At 27.8% G+C, this 21341-nt stretch overlaps 1 protein-coding gene across 2 annotated transcripts in view; it reads right to left on the bottom strand.

Annotated features, from left to right (window-relative positions):
* Positions 1-20173, bottom strand: part of LOC126741886 (uncharacterized) — a 154377-nt gene extending 134204 nt beyond the window's left edge. Inside the window, exon 1 of one of the 2 annotated variants that reach the window (XM_050448352.1) lies at positions 19871-20173. In XM_050448352.1, coding sequence (XP_050304309.1) covers positions 19871-19994 — 124 coding nt within the window. In that variant the 5' untranslated portion in view covers positions 19995-20173. The remainder of the gene's footprint in view (positions 1-19870) is intronic. The other variant, XM_050448351.1, reaches the window with a different exon arrangement.
* Between the last annotated feature and the right edge of the window lie 1168 nt (positions 20174-21341).

Raw genomic sequence — 21341 nt, 5'->3', positions numbered from 1 at the left:
ATAGTTGATCTGCTATATGGGATGTTTCTTTAAATACAAAGAAATGCTCTTGCATCTATTTTGCAATGAATAAAAATGATAAGAATTTTTTATTACACTATGCATTTTCATTAATGGCTGCATATAACATTAAGAAAGTTATTAATGCATATAAATGATTGAGTTTCATTATTAGAATTATGGAGCACTTTATTCTGGATGTATCTCTTCTATATTTGGGCGCAAAGTGAAGACAACCATGACAATTCTGACCTAATTCTGTTCTGGGGGTTTGTAAGATTCTAGATCCTTTAAGTCTGGAGTACTCAAAGTTAAGTGTTACGACCACTATTATTTTTGCTGTAGAGAAATGACTTAGGCTCATTGAGACTGAAATGCAAAGTGGTGCAGTTTGCTGATGATGCCACTGTATGTGCGTCATAAAGATTCTGATTCAGGTTTTCGAGGATCTTAAGGTTTTATCAGGATCGTATGCTTGAGACAGGCTTGTGTTTAATGTGGGTAAGACCTTTATTATGGAGTTTAGGTGTGACGTCCAGGGGATGATGTTTAGTGAAGTAAACCCTTGCAAAATAAAGAAAACTCTAAATACCTCTGGTATTACCATTGGGCACCTTCAATTCGAAGATCATATCCTAAATCTTGCAACAGAATTATCCTCTGGAAGTTTTGCAATAGGAATGGCAAGACATGGGCTGGGAAGAGTCGCTGCACGTTTAGTGTACTATTCTCGTATTGAGTTTCATTGTCGCTCTGGTATGCCTTTTTGAGGTTTGAACAACAAGGGGTTAGCGAATATTATTTTTGTGATAAAAAATAAGCAGTTAAATACCTTTGTTCTGCTGGATAAAGAGATTCTTGTAAATCCCTCTTTATCTCTCAAACAATCCTAACTCTATTATCTCTTTTTATTTTAGGACATGCCAGGTAAATAATTTTCTCCTACCAATCCGTACATCCTCCTTTACCAGAAACAGGCTCATATACCTTACTAAAAAAATTTACAATCGTGTTCCTCTACATATAAGACAAACATTAGATATTAAAGAGTTCGAATGCAAGTTAAAATCACTTTTACTAACTAAGGCATTTCAAAGCCTTGACGCATTTTTCAATGATACCTTTTGATCTGTGCTCTAACATTATTTTAATATTTTCTAATACCCTTGTTTTGTTATATTAATGTTTAATTTACTTTGTCTAACTTTTGTTTCTTGCAGTAGTTTTATTTTATTTTTCCTTTTCTTATGTTTTCGTAAGGCATATTTTGGGACCCGGTAAAGATAAGTCAAATTCTGACATTCTCTTCTTCAGTGCATTAATTATTTTGTATTAGTATTTTTATTAGTCTATGATAATCTTAACATAAGCCGATAATATTGTGTCTCGAAAAAGAGATGAGTCTATTGTTTCAGTGATCCAGCCGCTCAAATATATATATATATATATATATCTATATTCTTTCAATTTTCCGTATAGGAATCTTATTTGTTATGAGGCTAACTTGAACAAGTTTTAAAAGGTTTAAAGATGTATAAATAATCCTAAGAAACACATTAGGAATATAGCTCGTTAGAGCAAAAGTTCCATAATCGAAACACTTATTAGGCAATTTGATAAACAAAGAAAAGAAGCATTCTTTCGAAATAATTCCTATTGTTTAACCAACATTAAATAGATTCAGTAAAATGTTGATTGTGGGAGTATACCAACAAAGTTAAGAAACCCAACCGGCAGCTCATCAGGACTGTTCACCTTGCCTCCCTTGGTTTGTTTGATTATATGAAGGACTTTCTCACGATCTTCTAAAAAAGATGGATCGATTATTTCTCAAAACCGTATTTTTGAACGATTAGTATGTAAAAGACCTCTGATCAGTAAATTAGCTGGCGTTGAGCGTCTGATATCATTTTTATCCCTAATAATCGTAGACTGCTTATAAGTTTGTTCTCTAGTTAATCTTTTTTATATTTCGTGCTGATTTGCGGGCTTAGTTACACATACATACGTAGATGATGTAGACTAATTTAATTGAAAGAATTCAAAGAATTTTAAAAAGTTTAACTAATATACAAATTGTTCAACCATTTAAGATACAGGGTTGGCTCAATTAGCAAACTCATAGGATTTAAAAAAAATAATATGGCGTTTTCGATATGTTTACATAAATAAAAAAAACTAATTTTCCCAATAAAAAAGTTTTTTTACACTAATAGCCTAAGCCTAAAAATAACAAAGGTATAGCGAATTTAATCATTTTATCAAATTTAGGCAAGTTGGCTTTAAACTTTTTGAGATCAAAACAAATAAATCATTGTTTAAATAATAAAATGACAGTAGCCATAGAGATTTAAAAAAATAAATACCGCCAGTTACACGTTAGCAAAGTGTGTGATTTTTTTAAAAACAGATAGTAACAGAGTACTGCTATATATTCCAGACTCGTAACTTATCAAACCGAAATTACTTTTTAATCCTTTACAAAAAATTTAGAAGTAACGAAAACGTGTTTAAAAGACCTAAAACTAATTTTTTGCGATAAGAAAACTCAACTAGAGATTCAGCAAGAGCTTACGGTGTAAGGTTAGTAACAATATGTTGGGTCTTAAAGAAACACAAATTTGTGCCATATAAGTATAGACCAGTACAAACATTGTTGCCTGGCGATAACGGAAGAAAACTTGCTTTTTGCTGGTTACATAATTCATATGAAGCAAATGATAATATTTTAAACTGTATAATTTAGAGCGACGAAACTCATTTTTCAAGCAAAGGTATATTTAATCGTAAAATTGTATACTATTAGTCCCAAAAAATCTTTTCCTTACTGATCCCAAAAACCCTCAAAATAAGTATTTTGTATAAACGTTTGGTATGGCTTAATAGGACGTCAATTAATAGAACCTGTGTTTTATAATGGCACTTTGACCGGAAGCATATAATATGTTGACCTCATAATATCTGGAGCACTGGAAGATTATTTGGATAATTATAACTTTACGAGGCGGCAATAATTCTATTTCCAATAGGATGAAGCACCTCTTCATTAATTAAATGATGTAAGAATATCACTTAATAGACTGTTTAACGATAAGTGGATACGTAGCCCGATTCGTTGGCCACCTAGGTCACCAGACCTAACCCCTCTCGACTTTTATTTTTAGGGTTACATAAAAAATGAAGTGTATAAAAAAAGACAGAGCCGTTGATGAACTCAAGATGCGGAGACGCTAAAGACTAATGTTTTGAGTAAGACGGTGATGTTTTTGCTTATTTATTGTAAATTAAGTAGGTTTACCTAATGTTATTTTTATATTTCAAAACTAACTTGCCTAAATTTGGTAAAATTATTAATATGGATTTAATTTTCATATTTTTAGGTTAAGGCTATTAGTGCAAATAAACTTTTTTATTAATAAAGTTATTATCTTTTGATTTATCAAAAAATATACAGGAGATTTCATTTAATAAAAGTAAATTTTTCACATTTTCTCAAAAACAAGACTTTTTTTTGTTTTTACCATTTTAATGAAGAGAAAAAATTCTACTAGTTTGCTAATTTAACCGACCCTGTATCTTAAATATTAACAAACATATGTATGTACCCATAGTGTTAACTAGAAAAAAAATTCTAGTGATATTATGAATTTATAATATTTGTAAGTATTATTATTTTTAGTAGATGGGTATTTGTATAAGAAATAGAAGTATACTTTTAGTGTAGAATCTATTATTGACAATATTTTGATATATATTTTAGTAGAAATCAGTCAATTAAGTTGCAGTAATTGTAAATAGCGATAGTCAAGAAATATTCGAATTTCTTTTGCAACGGCAAGCGCGAATCGGAAATTGGGTTTTCGATCTTGCATTGCCATTTAATTTACCTTCAAGCGCACTACCTATAAACTTCGTTGCATGTTAATATACATTTAAATTTTTTAACTATATATATAGGTCTTGTCCGATTTAAAATTAAACATTAGCTAAATAAATAATCTTAGGATAAACTTTATAATAGGCTATTTTTAATTATTGGAATATTTAAAACTTTCAGGCATCAATTCTCTCATTTTAAATTAAAACGTTTTAACTCTACACTCATTAGTTAGAGGAGTCTTGGTCATTTTTAAGTCGTGCTTTACAATCTTCTTAACATATTTATGAACCAATGCAAGAATTTAATTTATGTGGTTAAGGCATTTCTCGGGTTCAATTTTTAACAGGCACTTAATCTGATCATACCGACTTATTAATTATTCTCATAAGTAGGTAAGAGATACGAATTCATATGAAAGGCTTTTACCTGACAACTCTTGTACCGACAGTGGTTAATTACTGATACGATATGTAATCAAGTAAGTATTTAAATAATAATTCATTGTCATCTTTTTCCAATATTAATTCATCATTAAAAATCACCGAAATATGTCAATACCTGTTTGCCTGGTTTAAAATGAATGATGGTGCAGTCTGATGTGAAAAAACATTTCACGTGGCGCTCTTATTCTTTTGCTTTTTAGCCTTTTTAAAGAAAGCACAAATGAAAGGACTCGTTTTTAATTTCGACGTAAAATTAATACCTTCGGATTATGACTTGAGATAGGCGCATTTTAAAAAGTTGATTTGGTATGCCTTTAGTGATACTGATGACTTAATTACAGTTTAAAGTAAATTAAAGTATGTAGGTACAATCGGTATCGTTTCACTAGTTGTGTTCATTATATCTTTGCTCGTTATGTGTAATTTATATTTTTCATATAATTGATATGTTTAAGGTTAACTACTTCAAATTTTATTTTATAGTATAATGACTATTAGAATTTGTTTTAGTGTTATTTAAAACAACTTAAAAAAAATTATGGTCCAATTAAAGATATGTCTCCTTCCTTGTTTAAAAACTTAATCATCGATTTAAAATATGTTTGTTTAAATATAATTTTAACACAATTCAAGCAAAATAGCTTAACATTAGCTTATTGTATCTAAAAATTAAGAAATTAATGAAACCTGAATATTACCGAGAAATTTTTTTATCGTGAGGTGCCCGTCCTGGTTTTCGTCCAATGCCTAAAAAAACCCAACACTTTCTTTGAACTTTTGTCACCTATAATAGTCCTTTATGGCTCTTAAGGAAAAACGTATAGAATTAAGTTTTTTGCGTTACTATTGGGAAAAAAAATTATAAATAATAAGGTTTGGTAAAAGATACATTCTGAGTTCTTAACCTAAATAAGCCGTTTCGAGTCATATCCGAAATTGCTGGATGAATTAAATATTATAAATGCCGATAATAGTTAGTTATAGCTTAATAAGATCATGGCTTAGCAAAGTTAAAGCAGATTGAGGTACACTTCTCTGTGCAATTCTGGCATATGAAAATACTGCAGATTAACTCTCTGGGATTTTGAAAGATACAATTTAATAAAGATTTAAAAAAAAAATACTTGTTTTCAAAAGGATATCATGATATAAACTGTAACAGGCCTACAAAAGCTCTTACAGTTTACTTTTTCAAATTTGTAGTATTCTAAATATGAAAACATAGGAGACTGGTAAAGCATCTAAGTGCTCGAAATTATATGTTTTATTCAGGACCTAATAATAGTCCTAATAAGACATTAAAAATACAACTTAAACATACAAACATACATAACATACTACAAATGAAGGACTAAGAAACCGGATACTTACATCCAAAACTAAATTTACAAAAAAACAGTGAGGAATTAAAACATATATAAACATTTCTTATGACAAATTATATCCTTTATCCCTTTTTTAGGAATATGACTTATAAAGCACCCTATAAAAGCCATACTGTAATAAGTTTCTTATAAGCTATGAGCTTATAAATTAAAATATTTTCTATATTTAAGTGCTGCAAAGGAATTTCTTAATGACCTAAAATTTGTAAAGTAGACTCGTAGGTCTTAGCGCCATCTGTTCTCGAAGGTATATTACTCAGTCACCAATAAAATAATATAGGTAAATAACTAATATATTTAGTTAGAGTACAGGAAAACATTTTGGAAATAAAATCTAAAAACTTCTTATGAATTACATTTTAGACTCGAATTCAAAATTTAAGACATTAACTTAAAATTCACCACTCATTTAAATATTTACTTTTAAAGGATCTTAACCTTTAATATTAAAAACGAGAAAAGCTTTTTCAAAGACTTAAGCATAACATAAATGTATCCTATACCCTTTTTATATATTTTAATTCAAAGTACATATTACAAAACTTATGAAATATTTAAAGTTTTTTATTATGGTCATATACTTTAACTTATATACTTTAAACAGTCTAAGTTTAGAACAAAAGTCAAAAAGAAATAAACTTGCTACAAGCCAACATAACATTTACTCTTGAATAAGTGAGTTTCCACATTTTAAAAATACAATATTTTTAATATTAAGCTAAAATTAACTTTATTATTTCTTAAAAATATATATAATTTAATAAAAATGCGTAAGCAACATTAGTAAAAAGTGAATTTCTTAAATAATATAGTATACGCAATATACTATATTTAGAACCTGGTTAAATACCAAACTCTATAATACATCATTTGAAATTTTTCATAAAACATCTACAAAAATATGTGGTTTAATTAACAAATATGTCAATACCATAACTGCGGAAAAGCTACTTTCAGTATGTGTTACGTACATTAGTTTTCCTACAAGCATGCGGATGCAATTACCATCTAACTGCATATAAACTTTTTTTGCATTATAGTTTTTCAAATGTTTTAAATAACGCGCTATAAGATTTATTTGTTGACAAAAATATCACCAACGTTAACAACGATTAAAAATAAATTATAGGAATGCGTAAACAAATCTACATACTTAATACATGCAAAAGAAAGTATCTGCTTTCATAAGGGTCTTACGAAAAATATATTATTTAGAATCAATTTGTAGGTATATAAAATTTAACTCAATTTTAAGTTTTTAAATCACAAAAAGCATACCTGTTACTTATATGTTTTATATAGTTTTATATAGCACCGGTAATAGTTTTTATATCGAAAGGTTAATTAGATATATAAATGATTACAATTTTGTGACTAATCAGAAAATGTTTTGCTTAGTCAGTGTTTCTACTGAAGAAAGTTTTTAGTTAATTGATCAGTCGTTAACAATCTATGTAAAATAGCATGACTTGGTATACAACACAACTGTTTCCTAGCAAATTATCTTTAGGAGTTAGCCTTAATGTAATTCCTTTTATAGACAAAAAAGTTGATTTCAATTATAGAATTTCTTGTAATTAAAATAATATAAAACCTTTTAATCAAGAATTAAGTTTTATTTTTTAAAAGATCCCTTAAGATTCAAAAACTCTTTCTACTGCCAATCATTTAGGCAACTTTAAAAATATTTATAGATCATGAGATTAATATAAATACTAGCGCTATTACTTCTATATCAATTATAAATTTACAATAGTTACTATGACTAAAAGCTATTGCATTTTTCGGTGCTACTAGCTTTGTAACTACTTAACGTAACATAATATAGAAAATTACTGGAAGCGTTTTTCAAAATACTTCACTTCACTTAACACAACTTCACTTACAAATTCTTAGTAAATTTAACTGTTTCTTTGATAGAACATCTTAAAAAAGAATTCTTTAAAGAAATTTTTATTTAATCCGTTAAAATATAAGCATAACATAAATGTATATTATACAATTTTATCTAATAAATATTTAGGAATACCTTAAAGTACAAAATATACTTATTAAATTATTTGTAAATTAATAGTTTCAAATATTTTTTGTTTAAATAAGGGAGGAAAAGCGTCTTAGTTAAAAAGGGACTTTTGTTTTTTATACAAATAATATTAAATTATTTTAATAGTATTTATTTATTTATTATAATAGTGCTTTAAAATTGTTTAAACATTATCAATAATAATTTCTTTAAAATTATATTAAAGAATTACAATTATATATTCAGATTATTTTTGCTAATTATTTGAAAATGCACAGCGACACTCTTGTCAAGTTTATGTTTTGTTTATAGTTGAAAATCTGAAAACTAGAACGAGTTCTATTTAATTTATTGGGTTTATGAACACTGCCATATTATAAAAGAGATTTTCATCTCGACTTGCCATTGAACGTTATATCTTACAATTACAAAAACCTGCAATCACGGTCGAATCTAATAAAAACCAAATGGAAAAAACGAAATATAATCAGCAAATCAATCTAAAATAATTTATATCTCCCTTTTTGAAAGGAAGATAAAATCAAATAAAAATTTCCTGATCTTGGCGCAGGTTATAATAATAAACCAGTTCACAATTATTACAATAACCTAGTTTATAATTCGATCGGCTCAGCGGCGGTTCACCGTTAATAAAATCTAATATCACTTGTAACATTACTCTTCAAGCTCATAAAACCATTTATACTGTCAGCTTATTTAGAGTGTGACATGTGAAAACTTATACCTAAATGCTTTGCTACACATTTTCAAGGTGCCTGGTTTGTTTTTACATACACTTTTTTGCCTATACGGTAATTACCATTTCCGCGACTTACATTTTACAGGTACTCACTAAAGCGACAAATTCCGAACGTTTGGCAAGAAAAGTTGCCCAATTGTCAACAATGAGTATGTATTATTTAGTCTGTTTAACGAAGAATTTGTAGTGTTAAGCTAATTTTAAAGAATTAATAAGGAGAATTACAGGATCTTTGTTTTGTAAGATGACTAATGTTTTATGTTGGTAATATTTTTAATTTGTCATAATTTACTTTTGTTATTTTAATTTATCTTCTCTCTTAAATTAGATGTTTTATTAAATAAAAGCTAAGATTCGAAAACGAAAATCCTTCAAACGATAAGAGGGTTAAATATAAACGAGCTTATTATACTTTTTCCAAAATCCAGCTTTAAAGAAAAAATTTCTGTGAGGTATAAGGCTTAAAGCCTTAATGATGCTTTAAGCCTCCTTATTTGCTTTTTCATCAAACAATTTCTACCTTTAAAATTCGCAAAGAACTGAAAGCTATAATAGTAAATTTAAATATTAAAAAAATTAGGAATAGTTTTCAGTTATTATTATAAAGTAATGTCAATAAGAGTATAGAAAAATAAGATCTATATTATGTAAAAAAGTCAATAGGATTTGAGTGACCAGATATTCAATTATTTATTTTCTTAAATATCGACCATTTCCTCTTTGCACACACCTACTTATTGGATATGCGATAGTGTGAAGATTTTAATGGCTTAAATTGCCAAATTAAGTAGATTTTGTAAGGATGCAACCAAGGTCCTGCACTAAAATTTGCTGCATTTTATCACTGGTCATGCTCCAAATCTTGCCACGGATAATATATTGATTCTAATAGTTTCGAATTAGTATTTTTTATATCAAAATTATGGACTTGAAAAATTGTTTCCAACTATTTAACAGTGTTTGTGGTAATTTCATCAGTAGATGGGTCGCTGATGTAGAAACCATATTTCGTCTATTTGATTAATATATGCCGATCCCGGTGGTACCGTGACCAAATGTTCTTAGGTCCGAATTTTGTCATAGACGTTGTTGTTTGCGTTTGTTTAAAAAAAAATTAAGCCAACAAAACCTATCTGGGCTGCAGTAGATAAAACTACTTGAGTCTGTAATTTAGGAATAAATGGACGAAGAATTTATATTTCTTTAACATATAAAAAACAAATAGACGATAGTAAATAGGCAAATGCAGTATAAACAGATTTTTTCAAAGCTTTTGATTGGGTTGATCACCAGTTCTGGATAAGCTGACTATTGTTCATGTCATTTGTTGACTGTATTAAAAATTTCTTATGCGGATATATTCTAGAAGACTCAAAACAGGTTGTCTTTTATCTAACCGTATCAGAGTACCATCTGAAGTCCTCAGGACGGCCATATTCTCCACATCTTTTCAGCATTTTTAATGCATTTCATTGATGTCACTTCCTATTTCCTAAACAGCAAATGTTTAATGTTTGTAAACAGATGTCTTAAAGTTTTGGAAACTTGTAGATGTGCTTAAAATTTAGCATTATTGCAGGATGATCTAGTCAGATCACAAGACTGGTGTATACAAAATACACTTTACAAGCTTTATTAGTTCCTTGCGAATTTTAAAAGCAAGAATTATTCGATGAAGCATGCAAATAAGCTCCCATTTTTAAGACTTATTGCGTTATTTTATATATTTATGTTTTGTTGTTATACACTGGTGGATTTTATTTAGATATCTATGGTAGAATGCTGCAGATTCAATTATATATTCAAAAAATGTAAACCGTTTCAAAATGGATCATTACCATATTTCTTTCTTTGGACCTTCAATAAAATCCAAGTAGTGAATTTTAATTAAATCTTTAAAAAAATTAAAAAAAGGCTTCAAATAAATTTTTTTGCACTATGTGGATCCGCTGACAAGGTGTTGAAGTATGTAAAAGTCTAATTATAATCGGTCTATATTTTAGTATTATATTTTTATATTTGACGAGAGTTGTTTCCAGATTGGTGCGAACCATTTCAAAATCCTGTGAAGAGAAAACTTACTGTTGAAATTTACAAATTTTCTACTAAAACAACGATTGGGGAGAAAATATCTCTAGGTGGTGCTACGCGTTTCTCTATAGTTCATGGCACTGTTAAAGGTGCAAAGTATCGTGATATTTTAAATGGTTTTGTTCTTAATACAGCGTATGCTTTATAGATATAAAAATATTTAGCAATATTTTTCTATTTGACGAGAGTTATTTTCAGATTGGTACAAACCATCTCAAAAACGTGTGAAGAGAAAATTTTATCATTGAAATTTCCAAATTTCCCACTAAAACAACGATTGGGGAGAAAAGATCTCAACGTAGTGCTGCGCCTTTCTGTATAGTTGATGGCACTGTGAAAAGTGCAAAGTATCGTGATATTTTAAATGGTTTTCTTCTTAATACAACTCATGCTTTAAATCCAGAGGAGTGGCGTTTTCAGCAGGATAATGCAATATGTCATAATTCTGCCTATATTCAAGCTTGGATGCAAGAAAACCAACTGACAACAGTTCCATGGCCAGCAGCTTTATCAGATCTTAATCCTATTGAAAACATATGATGATTGATGCCGATTGAACGAGCAGGTCTACGAAATAAAAAAGGTCTGATTCATTTGATTTTAAAAGGCCTGGACCACCATCACCAGGCAGTATGGCAGTCTAGTTACTGATGTACCTGGACGTTGCGCTTTCTTATTCCGAATACTTTTAAGATGAACTATATAATAATCACTTGGGGTATTCGCAATCAAGTCCTTGAAGTCAAATATAAGATTATTTTTCATTTCGAACGAAGCCAATTTACTCTATAAGCTCTATAAAAATACAACAATTATGAAATACAGATAAAAGAGAATTAATACCTTTGTATTTCGCGTGTACGTTTTCAAAATTAATAACAGAACACCGAACAAAAATAAACGATCAGTCGTTCGAAAATCGAGAATCCTGCTTTCAATTTCTTTGCAGTTGATGCCTACGTCGATTCATTCTGGCAAATTCAAGACAGCAGGATTAATAGCCTGTACTATAGCTGCCCATGCGGCTAAGGTTTCTTGCTTTTGATTGGTTTAGGTGATATCTATTATAAGATGAAACGTAAGAGTCATATTAAAAGTCCTAAGGTGGTTGAAACAGTTAGTTTAAGGAGCTACTTTGTGGAGTAAATAAAAACAATATTTCTGCTTATGGGCGACCAAATATTATTGTCTTTCTTTTTTAAATTAAAGCTATAGAGGTATCAGTTTTCTGCGTTTTTTTAGAAATTGTTTGATGAAGTGAGTTTTAGAAAGAAGCTTTTGTTATTAGGAACGATATTAATTTAATTTAATAAGTGATAATTTGCAATAACTACCTATCATTCTTTTCTCTATAAGTATTGCATTAATTATAATAAAGCTTAAAATAATCACTTTGAGTAATTTAAATCTAGACCCTAAAGTCAAAACCATTTTATAAAATAAATTTGCACGCTAAAAATATAACGTATCTGGAATGAATTTGCGTCAAAATTATTTTTAATAATCTCTTATTAAAATCGGTATTGCATATAGAGTATAAAATAATCACCAGTCAACAATCTAAGATAAAAAATGATTCTTTGTTAAGAGATTCCTAAATAACTTAATTTTTCTTAAATAAAAATAAAATTTATTACTTTTTGGTATATAGTACTAAGTAAGCACTAAATTAAAAACCTAAAGAAAGGTAAAGTGAACCTGTATAAAATTCCCTTTAAAAATATTTGTATGATCCTACTCCGAAATAACACAAATAGTCTCGATAAACATTCATAATTTAATTATCACCATAATGAATTCCCAAAATTCATGAAATCAAATAAATCCAAATAAAGTAACCTACCAGTTCGATTAATTAAAATCGACTTAATTGGTGTAATGAGCAATTAAGAAAGTGAACTTACGTAAGAAAATCTAAATGCAAGGACTAAAATGGGCTTAGACCAGCACAGAAATTCTACAACATTCAAATAGAATAATATTAAATATAAACCGGCGCTGGTGCATACTAAATTACTAATCAGGTGCTGAGGCAGTTAACATACATTCGACAAGTTAACCTGGTCGTGTTAAAAGTGTATCTCGTGATTATATAAATCAAATGCAGCCGATCTACCTATAGCCTTACGTGGGTTTACCTGACGAGGAAGACCAGTAAAGAAGCGTTCTTAGATTAGATAATAATTGCAGCAGGAAATTATACATTAGCTGCTGTTTATGGGTTTTAAAGATACAAGGATTCACAAGCAGATGAGTTTCGTCAGATGGATTTTATAAAACTAGGAAATGAATCACGTCAATCAACAATTTGGTATTATTAGAGATAGTTTAGAGAAAAAGTATATTGTATAATTAATAAAGTCATTTTTTTTCCTACATAAAATAAATCTCGTCCTACAAAAGCATATTCTTCACAGAATAACTGTACTTTCAAATCAGTCGACCATAGTTACAAGATCATTGCGAGATTACAAGCCAATATATAAGATCATACCTTTCCCAGTTGAGTACCGCATATAAACTCATTAATAAATCCTCACTTAATTTACAATGGAATCCCGAAAAACGAGATCAAACAGATAAATTTCACTTTCTTCGGAAGGCGGCGATCCGTCAAAGACTACCGATGTTAATTGATTCTATCTAGGAATCATGTTAGATCTGTCAAGAGACCGCAAATCTGGTTTGTAAAGCGGGTTAATCGTTATACAACGGTTTTGTTTTGGCGAGATAGGGGCTTGGTTAAAGGATTTATTTTTGGTATGATGATAATATTGTAACGATATTATAACCATTTTACATACATTATAACTATTAAAATATTTTTAATTAAATGAAAAATTGTAAAGAAAGTATTGAGTTTTGAATGGGGAGACACTAAATGAAGGAATAGAGGAAAATAGTAAAGTATTGTGAATAAATCGACGAAAGATGGTATTTTAAAGTAATATTTTTCATTTTTTTTATAATTTTTTATATTTAGGTATTTTATTTAATTTTATAACAAGATTCCCAAATTTACAGATTTTTTTAATTATTAAATTTAAAAGTCATTGTATATGTATATACAGTTAAATATGTCACACTGATTTTGTATTATTATCAGAAATATATCCAGTTTTGCAAAAGGCAAAATATTTCGAACTAATTAATGTCACTCTTATACATTTTGAGGATTTTCGAGGACATAAAACTGCAGTAATTCTGGTCAACTAAATTGTTTACTAATTTATAAAAAAATGTAAATCAGTTGATTTACTGACCGTCTGTCACTAAGAGAGTTTATTGAAAATTGATTACAAGACGTTACGCTTCTGGAACACTCCTTTGCTTTTAAACTAAAAGTATTAAAAACAAATTAACCAAACTTAAAAGGCATATACCGTTTAGCTAAAATAGATTTAATAAGAGTTAAGTAAAGTATTTTTAACATAAAAATATCATTAAATAACTCTGAGGGGTAAGATTGATAAAATTTAACGTAACTACGTAATTGTAACTACAATACATAATATTTATTATGTATGGCACGAATGAAAGATGGGATATTTATCCAGGAATTGTAGCAAAATCCATCATATCTACCATTTAATGTTGCTCTTATTATTACGTGATTTGCTTATGGTAAGATGTCTACCAGCGTAAAATACAGTCAGAGGTACCGTTAATTCTAAAAAATATTTTGTTTGGATCTTTTGTTTTGGAAATGTTAATTATAAAAGAGTTAAAACCGAGAGAGTCCAAAATTAAACCTTATACATCTGATATAAAAAATAAATTGATTAAACTATGATGATTGCACTCAACATCTAAGAAACTCAGACAAATATGATTTTAAGTTGGTTAAACGAGATTATTGATTAGAATTCTATTATCAAGTCGGTCAAAAGCCTAAAACAAATTGATTAATGTAAAGTCTACTGGCGGATTTAATTTATTTGCATTTAATACATATTTAAAAATAGTAATTAAATTTGAACTACTTTTCGTAAATGTTGTCGAACAATAATTAGAATTTTATACTTAGTACATTCAAAATAATTGGAAAAGTTTTATGATTATTTTCTATTTGGATCTTATATTTTTTTGTGTACAGGAATGAACTCTTTCATAAATCTGAAAGTATTTTAGTTTGTAGCAATATCTAGATTAAAAAATGATTTTAAATTTCCACCAGTACGTGGGTGCAATCAGAGATAAAAAAAATGGCATTTTTTGCATGGAAATGTGTTTAATCGATTTAAAGGTAATGCAAGTATTTAAACATTTTACTTTTGATAGGCATTGCAATATTAATTAAATTAGAATATTTAATTATTTTTAAAGGCTCTGGATATGAGCTTCGAAAAAATGTATGTAACATTATAGCAAATGTTTATAAAACATTTATAAAAACAAACGAAAATAGAGATGATATTAGTCATATATTAGTTAACTTACCAGTGTAAAGAACCTGATGAAAATAAAATATATAAAAATAAATAATATATTCAACGAACTTAAAAATCCATTAACAAAAAAATATTATAATATAGGTTTAAACATCCTAAGTCACAAAAAACATTTTAGAGTCTACATTTGAATATTTTAAAATTATTAAATATTATACCTCTTCTTTTTAGCAATAATAACATATTTCTTAAAAAAGATATATATCTTAACAGTTACTTAAAAGATATAAAACATAACAAATATATCTAGGTATAAATGTCGCGACGATGCCATTAATCACATTAATAAATAAATTTTATATACAGTAGTGAATTGATTTTCCATCCATTAAGAAATGCATAAATATTTATATAGATGTATTTCTGGTAAACCTTCAATATTTCAAAATTGTATTTTCTTACTAAGCAATACTGTTGTAAATTGAATTATTCTTTGACAAGCAATGCCAAAGAAAATAGCTATTACATAAACGGTTGAGACCAATATTTCCAGTATGAGCCATGATTTACTAGGTAATTTATTAATAGGTCGATTATTATTATTATTACTTTATCATGTAATTATTGCTTATAACGACATTTGAAAAAAAAACTGTAATGTTATGAAGTAATTTAATATTGCACGACTTCTTAAAAAAATATATAACCAATTTAAGGTATATTACAAAACAAAAAACAATTAGTCTAAAATTTGTTATAAAATAAGTTTCGTCCTGATAATAGTGTATCTAATATTTGTCTTATACGACCTTACTTTCACTTGAAATGACACTGCATAAAATACAAAAATTATAAAATCAAATGTTTCAAGTACACATAAAGATTTTGCGTTGCCATATACGTACCATATCGGATAAATTAATATTATAAATAATATTTTGTTACAGTTTTGCTTTCACTTTGTGCAAATAACTTATCCAGTTATCATTGAACTGCTCTATTTGCAATAATTAGCGGTCGTATTAATTATTATGCTAACATCGACGGACATATAATTAAAAAAAATATATTCATTATTTTGCGCAAAATATACACACTGTTTTTGCAACTGCACAACAAATCGTAAAGTATATTTATGTATGAAGCCATATTGCACATAACTTCTATGATATATTATTAATAAACTTTATATTCATAAATTAGTTTTAATTTATTTGCTAGTTGTGGAATATTTCAATTAAATTTTTTTTTTGATTAATAAAATTCTTAAAAATCACGTGAATAAACACAAATTGAAAAAAATAATGATATTCAAAATAATAAATAATATTCTGAAGGTCCTAAAAAATTACCGTAAGAATTGCATTTTTTAATGAACTATAGTCTACTTAACCTATAAAATTATGCTTTTTTTCTAAAAAGGAGCAGTAAGGAAGGAAAAGGAAGATTTTTAGACTTCGGTTCTTGAAAAATTCTGGTCAGGTTTACAAAATTTAAACTTCGATTATAAAAAATCAATCTATTAAGCTTGATTAAAAGTTCAGAGACATCTAATATGTAAATGAAGAAACAATTATTGCGTAAAAATATTTCTGATATCTGTTCTTGTGGTTATATTGTGATTTCTGTGAGTATCAATTTATGATTTTGGCTAATCATATGTCTTGTGTGTAAGAAAGTTCCCTCTGAGAAAGAAAAGGACTTTAAACCTCCATAACGCAAGAATTTCTAGTAGAAGTAGTAAACTAGAATAGTAAACAAGATCTATTATTTCCATCATCGTAGCCTACAGTCGAAGGAACTGTTGTCAAATCTAACGAATATTTACATCTCATTGTAGACTGCATCTTTTTGTGTGGTTCTTAATCATTATAAGTGGGATAGGTAGGCTAAGATAGGGAAAAAAACTAGCAGGTACCACTTTCTACAACATGATCAATCTAGACTAAATATACTTGCTCTCTTTTATTAGGAAGGCGGGTCACCTGGTCATGGTCAGCAGTAACGATGAGGGTTGCTGGGGTTAGTAAGAAAAGAATTTTAAGGCCTTCTTGCTGGATATTGGTCTTTCCAGCATTACTACTACTACTACTTATTATTAAACATTTTTTATTTTTTCAGTGTAAATTTCAAATGTATTATAATTTTTTTAATACTCTTTATCGGTCTAAGAGTTTAGCAAAAGAAAATATATCCTTATTAGTATTTATTAATAATAAGTATTAATAAACAATTAATAAATTCAGTTTATATCCGAGAACTTAGCCTTTAAATCTAAACAATGGTTTAAAAATTATAAATAGGGTACATGAGAATAATGCATCGCATGAATGCACTGTTATCCATCTTTGTGCATCATTGCATCAGATAATTATAAATGGCGGAACTAGGATGCAATAATAATATAATTTGTCTCTTTATTATTATTGACAGATTTTTAAGACATATCAAGAGAGTTTCTGGTTTAAATGCAAAATCTGTTATTTTACCTTTTATATCACCGTAAATAACAGTAATTTCTTAATTTTTAATACTTTATTTAAGGCATTAATCAAAACCTATTTTGTTATATTTTTTAAGGTTATTTAATTAGTTGTGATAGATTTTTGCTATTTACTTTATATAACTTCTCATCTTTTTTAATATAATTTGAATGCAGTTTTTTTGAAAACCAACATTTATAATGTTCATAAATATTACAAAAAATCATTGTTTATGAAATACGAATTAAATAACTTGATTTTAAGTGAATGTTTTAAAAGTTAAGTTTAAAATTTAATACAAATTACTTTCAGAAAACAGATAACAAGAATAAATTATTTATATGTAAATTGTTATGGATTTATGTAGGAATACAAAATAAATTATACCTTTTAAGATTTCATCAAGGTAAAATGCAAGTTCTGCCCGAAAATAACTTTAAATGTGAAAAAAATTATATTTTTTTATATTTTCCGGTTTGTGCATTTCTGACTAAAACTCTAAATCTAAGAATCTCATAAATTTTTCCAAAAATATTACCTACTAATTACTAAATTTTAATTTTTATGCATTCTTTAACAAAGAAAAATTGTTTGAAATATTTAAAATATTAAGTAAGTATATTTATAAACTGTAATAAGTAATATATTCTAATAGAGAAAAGTGTCATAAACATATCGCTATTATTCTTGAAAAAAGGTATAGTTTACTTATTTCTTATATAGAAGAGATCAATGACGTAAGGGTTGATAAAACTAATATATATCAAGACAAGATTTCGTTTTTAGTTTTTTAGCCTTTCGCTATGAAACCTGTATCTACAAATTTTAAAAATATCTTAAAATATTAGATATTTTGAAGGAATAAAAACATCGATTTTCTGTTGTTATTTAAATTTTCTAAGGTTTTAAAATAAGTGCATAACTAAATTTTTATATTTTAATAGTTATATCATGTAAATTATTAATGATTTTTTTGTTTTTCTTTAAATGATTTATTTAGTTTGTTTAGGATTAAATTTTTTTATTGTTTTAAAAAGTAATATTTTACTACTATTCCGTTTTTTTAGAAATAAAAAAAAATTACATTATAAGATTATCTATTCTAAATATTGTACTTATTTTATTGGATGTGCATTATCAATATGACGAAAGTACGTAAATAATTTTTTGCCGCTTTATTTTTTATCAATTTATATATACTATGTAAGACTAAGAAATATATTAGGAACAAGCGATGTTTGAATACAGTTTTTGAGATTTGGCATATGTACTAAATAAAATTAACTTATACTAAGGTTTAATGTTTTATTTTTCATATTTTTATGATAATCAATTACTCAAAAATAACTGATTAAAAGCCACATTTTGTCTTACTTTATTTAGCATTAATATTATCATAATTAAAAAAATATATACCTAACTACACACATTACTTAAAAAAAATTTTATCTTGGATAAAAATTACTTTATTTAAGTATGTAATTATTTTCACAGAAAACCCATTATATCTATAGGCTTTTTATTTATGTTCATATTTTTAAAACATTAGTAGATAGCTCAAAGTCTATATATGCATATAGATATTATATATATAGATTATTATATTTTTATATTTTATTACATAATTAACTAAATTAATACTTATACAAAAATTATGAAATTTATGCTGAAATGAACAGGGATATTTTTTTTTAAGAAAAAGCAAAGAAAATTCCTTGAAGTGTCCTATATAGGTGGCTCTGATTAAAACTTTTACTATCAAAAAAATATGAAAATATAAATACTTACGAGTACCTATGTAATTTTATATATTAATTTAAATAATTGAAAAATGTATTTATATTTTCTTTATGTATTTCAATGGTAATTTAAGTTGCCTCCTGCAATATCCATTAAAATTATGCATTTTTTAGCTCTTTCTTTTTAAATTTTATCTTATATCTTATATATTTCCTGATTTTCTCCTAATCATATATATTTTTCTTTTCTACCTTTCTTTTATTATTTGAATTTAATTTTCTGTTTTTAGCAAGCATTTATTTAACCAAGGTCTTTCTCTTTAAGTTAATAAAAAATATGATACTGAGCTCAATAACACAATTTTTACATTTTAATTAAATTAATATTATTATATTTTAATAAAATGAATACACATTAATTTAAGTGCTATTTAAAGTTGAAAGTAAATTTATTTGGATGAATTTTTTCTGCTTGATTATTATGAATTACATTCAAGTGTAAGCATTTTTTTTAATAAAAATAAAAATTTATAATAAACCAAAAAATACAGTTAAATTAACGAATTAATTTCCCAAATTACCAGGAGCAGCACTTAATCCACAACAATGTAGTGACAGAGCACTATCCTCACGTACCACTGTGACATCCATGTTCACCACCAAACCTTCACTCACCTTTTCTTTGCGCTCCTCCGTTCCTATTGGAACCACCAGTTCCAACCCTCACGCCATTTACGGACACTAGACACGCGAGCCAAAGGGCAAAAGTCGCCGTCAGTAACCTGAGGGGCGACCACATGATAACCGCGGAAAAAAATTAATTTCAGAAAAAAAAACTTCCTCCTTAGTTCAGTCAACGATGGGCCCCGTTCTTTTCAAATCAAACCAAAACCAACCAAAGAGTCTTTAGCACTGTTGGCCCAATTTTTACGCGCGTCAACTACCGCGACCGGAGAATGTTGCCCGGACTTATAAAACCTTGCCTTACCACCACTATTATGCGCTTATATTTCTGCCATTAGTTGGATACGATAGGCATACGCTGGTTGTGTGCGAAAGTACGCCATCTGGTTAAGCGCCAATGTACTGTTGGAACGAGGATTTTTCTAGTGACCGTCAAGGTCACAGACGAAGAAGTAGACTTTACTATTATAGCACTCAAGAGGCAGGACTGTGTGCTAGAATTGTTCCGGGTTTTGCACTGTAGCTTTTATTTAAAATTAAATAATTTAAGATTAAATTAATATGGCTTGTAATGTTTAATTTTTGTATATAAATAATATTCTTAGCAGTCATGCATTTATCTAAATATGTTGAAAAAAATTATACAGTGCATTTACGATAAAGAGACCATAAATTCATTAAAATTCGGCTACTTTTTTCTTCTTTTATTTTTTGGAACATCGGTTAGTCGATTAGTTTTGCCACTTGCACGGTTTTTGAAATAGAAAATTTCTATAACGGACACCTCAAATAAAAACTATGGCGTCAAAATTATTTTTTTTAAATAGAATACAATACAATTACAATTCTATGATATATTCTGAATACTTTTTGTAAAGCAAACCATAACTAAAGTCAATTATTGGTCAAATATGACGTAACAGACTAACGACATATATGAAATTAAAACAATATATATGTTAAAAAATTATTCTAGATTGAATGCATCTAATGTTTAATTTGTTGTCCATTTGATTCAATGCGTCTTTTGCAATGAAAATTTTGACAGATTGTTTTAAATAGAAACGATAAAAACAATATTAATTTTTTATGTGATTCCTTAGAGAAAGTTATTGGACCTTATTATTTTCGAACAGTTTCTAATTTTAGAACCTACTTCATAAAGGTTTGTTCGTTCGAAATAATTCGTTCGTCATCAGCAACATTACGTTATCTGCGAACTTCAGGTCTACGGCGATTTAGACTACCAGTTTCTCTTAAGCGTCTAAAGGTCGTTTCAAAAGTATGACGATTAGGTTGACGTCTATTGGGGAAACGCTCTTGGTAAATTCTTTTTGCTTCTCGTCCATTTCTATCAGCTCTACCATATGCCATTAGGATATCGGCGTACTCCTCGTTTGTAAAGGCACCAGCCATAGTAGGCAACAGTAACAATAAAACAAAGTTAACGAAGATGAACAAC

This window comes from Anthonomus grandis, chromosome 11 (assembly GCF_022605725.1).
Source record: "Anthonomus grandis grandis chromosome 11, icAntGran1.3, whole genome shotgun sequence".
NCBI lineage: Eukaryota > Metazoa > Arthropoda > Insecta > Coleoptera > Curculionidae > Anthonomus > Anthonomus grandis.
This window is presented reverse-complemented; position numbering and strand designations above follow the sequence as displayed.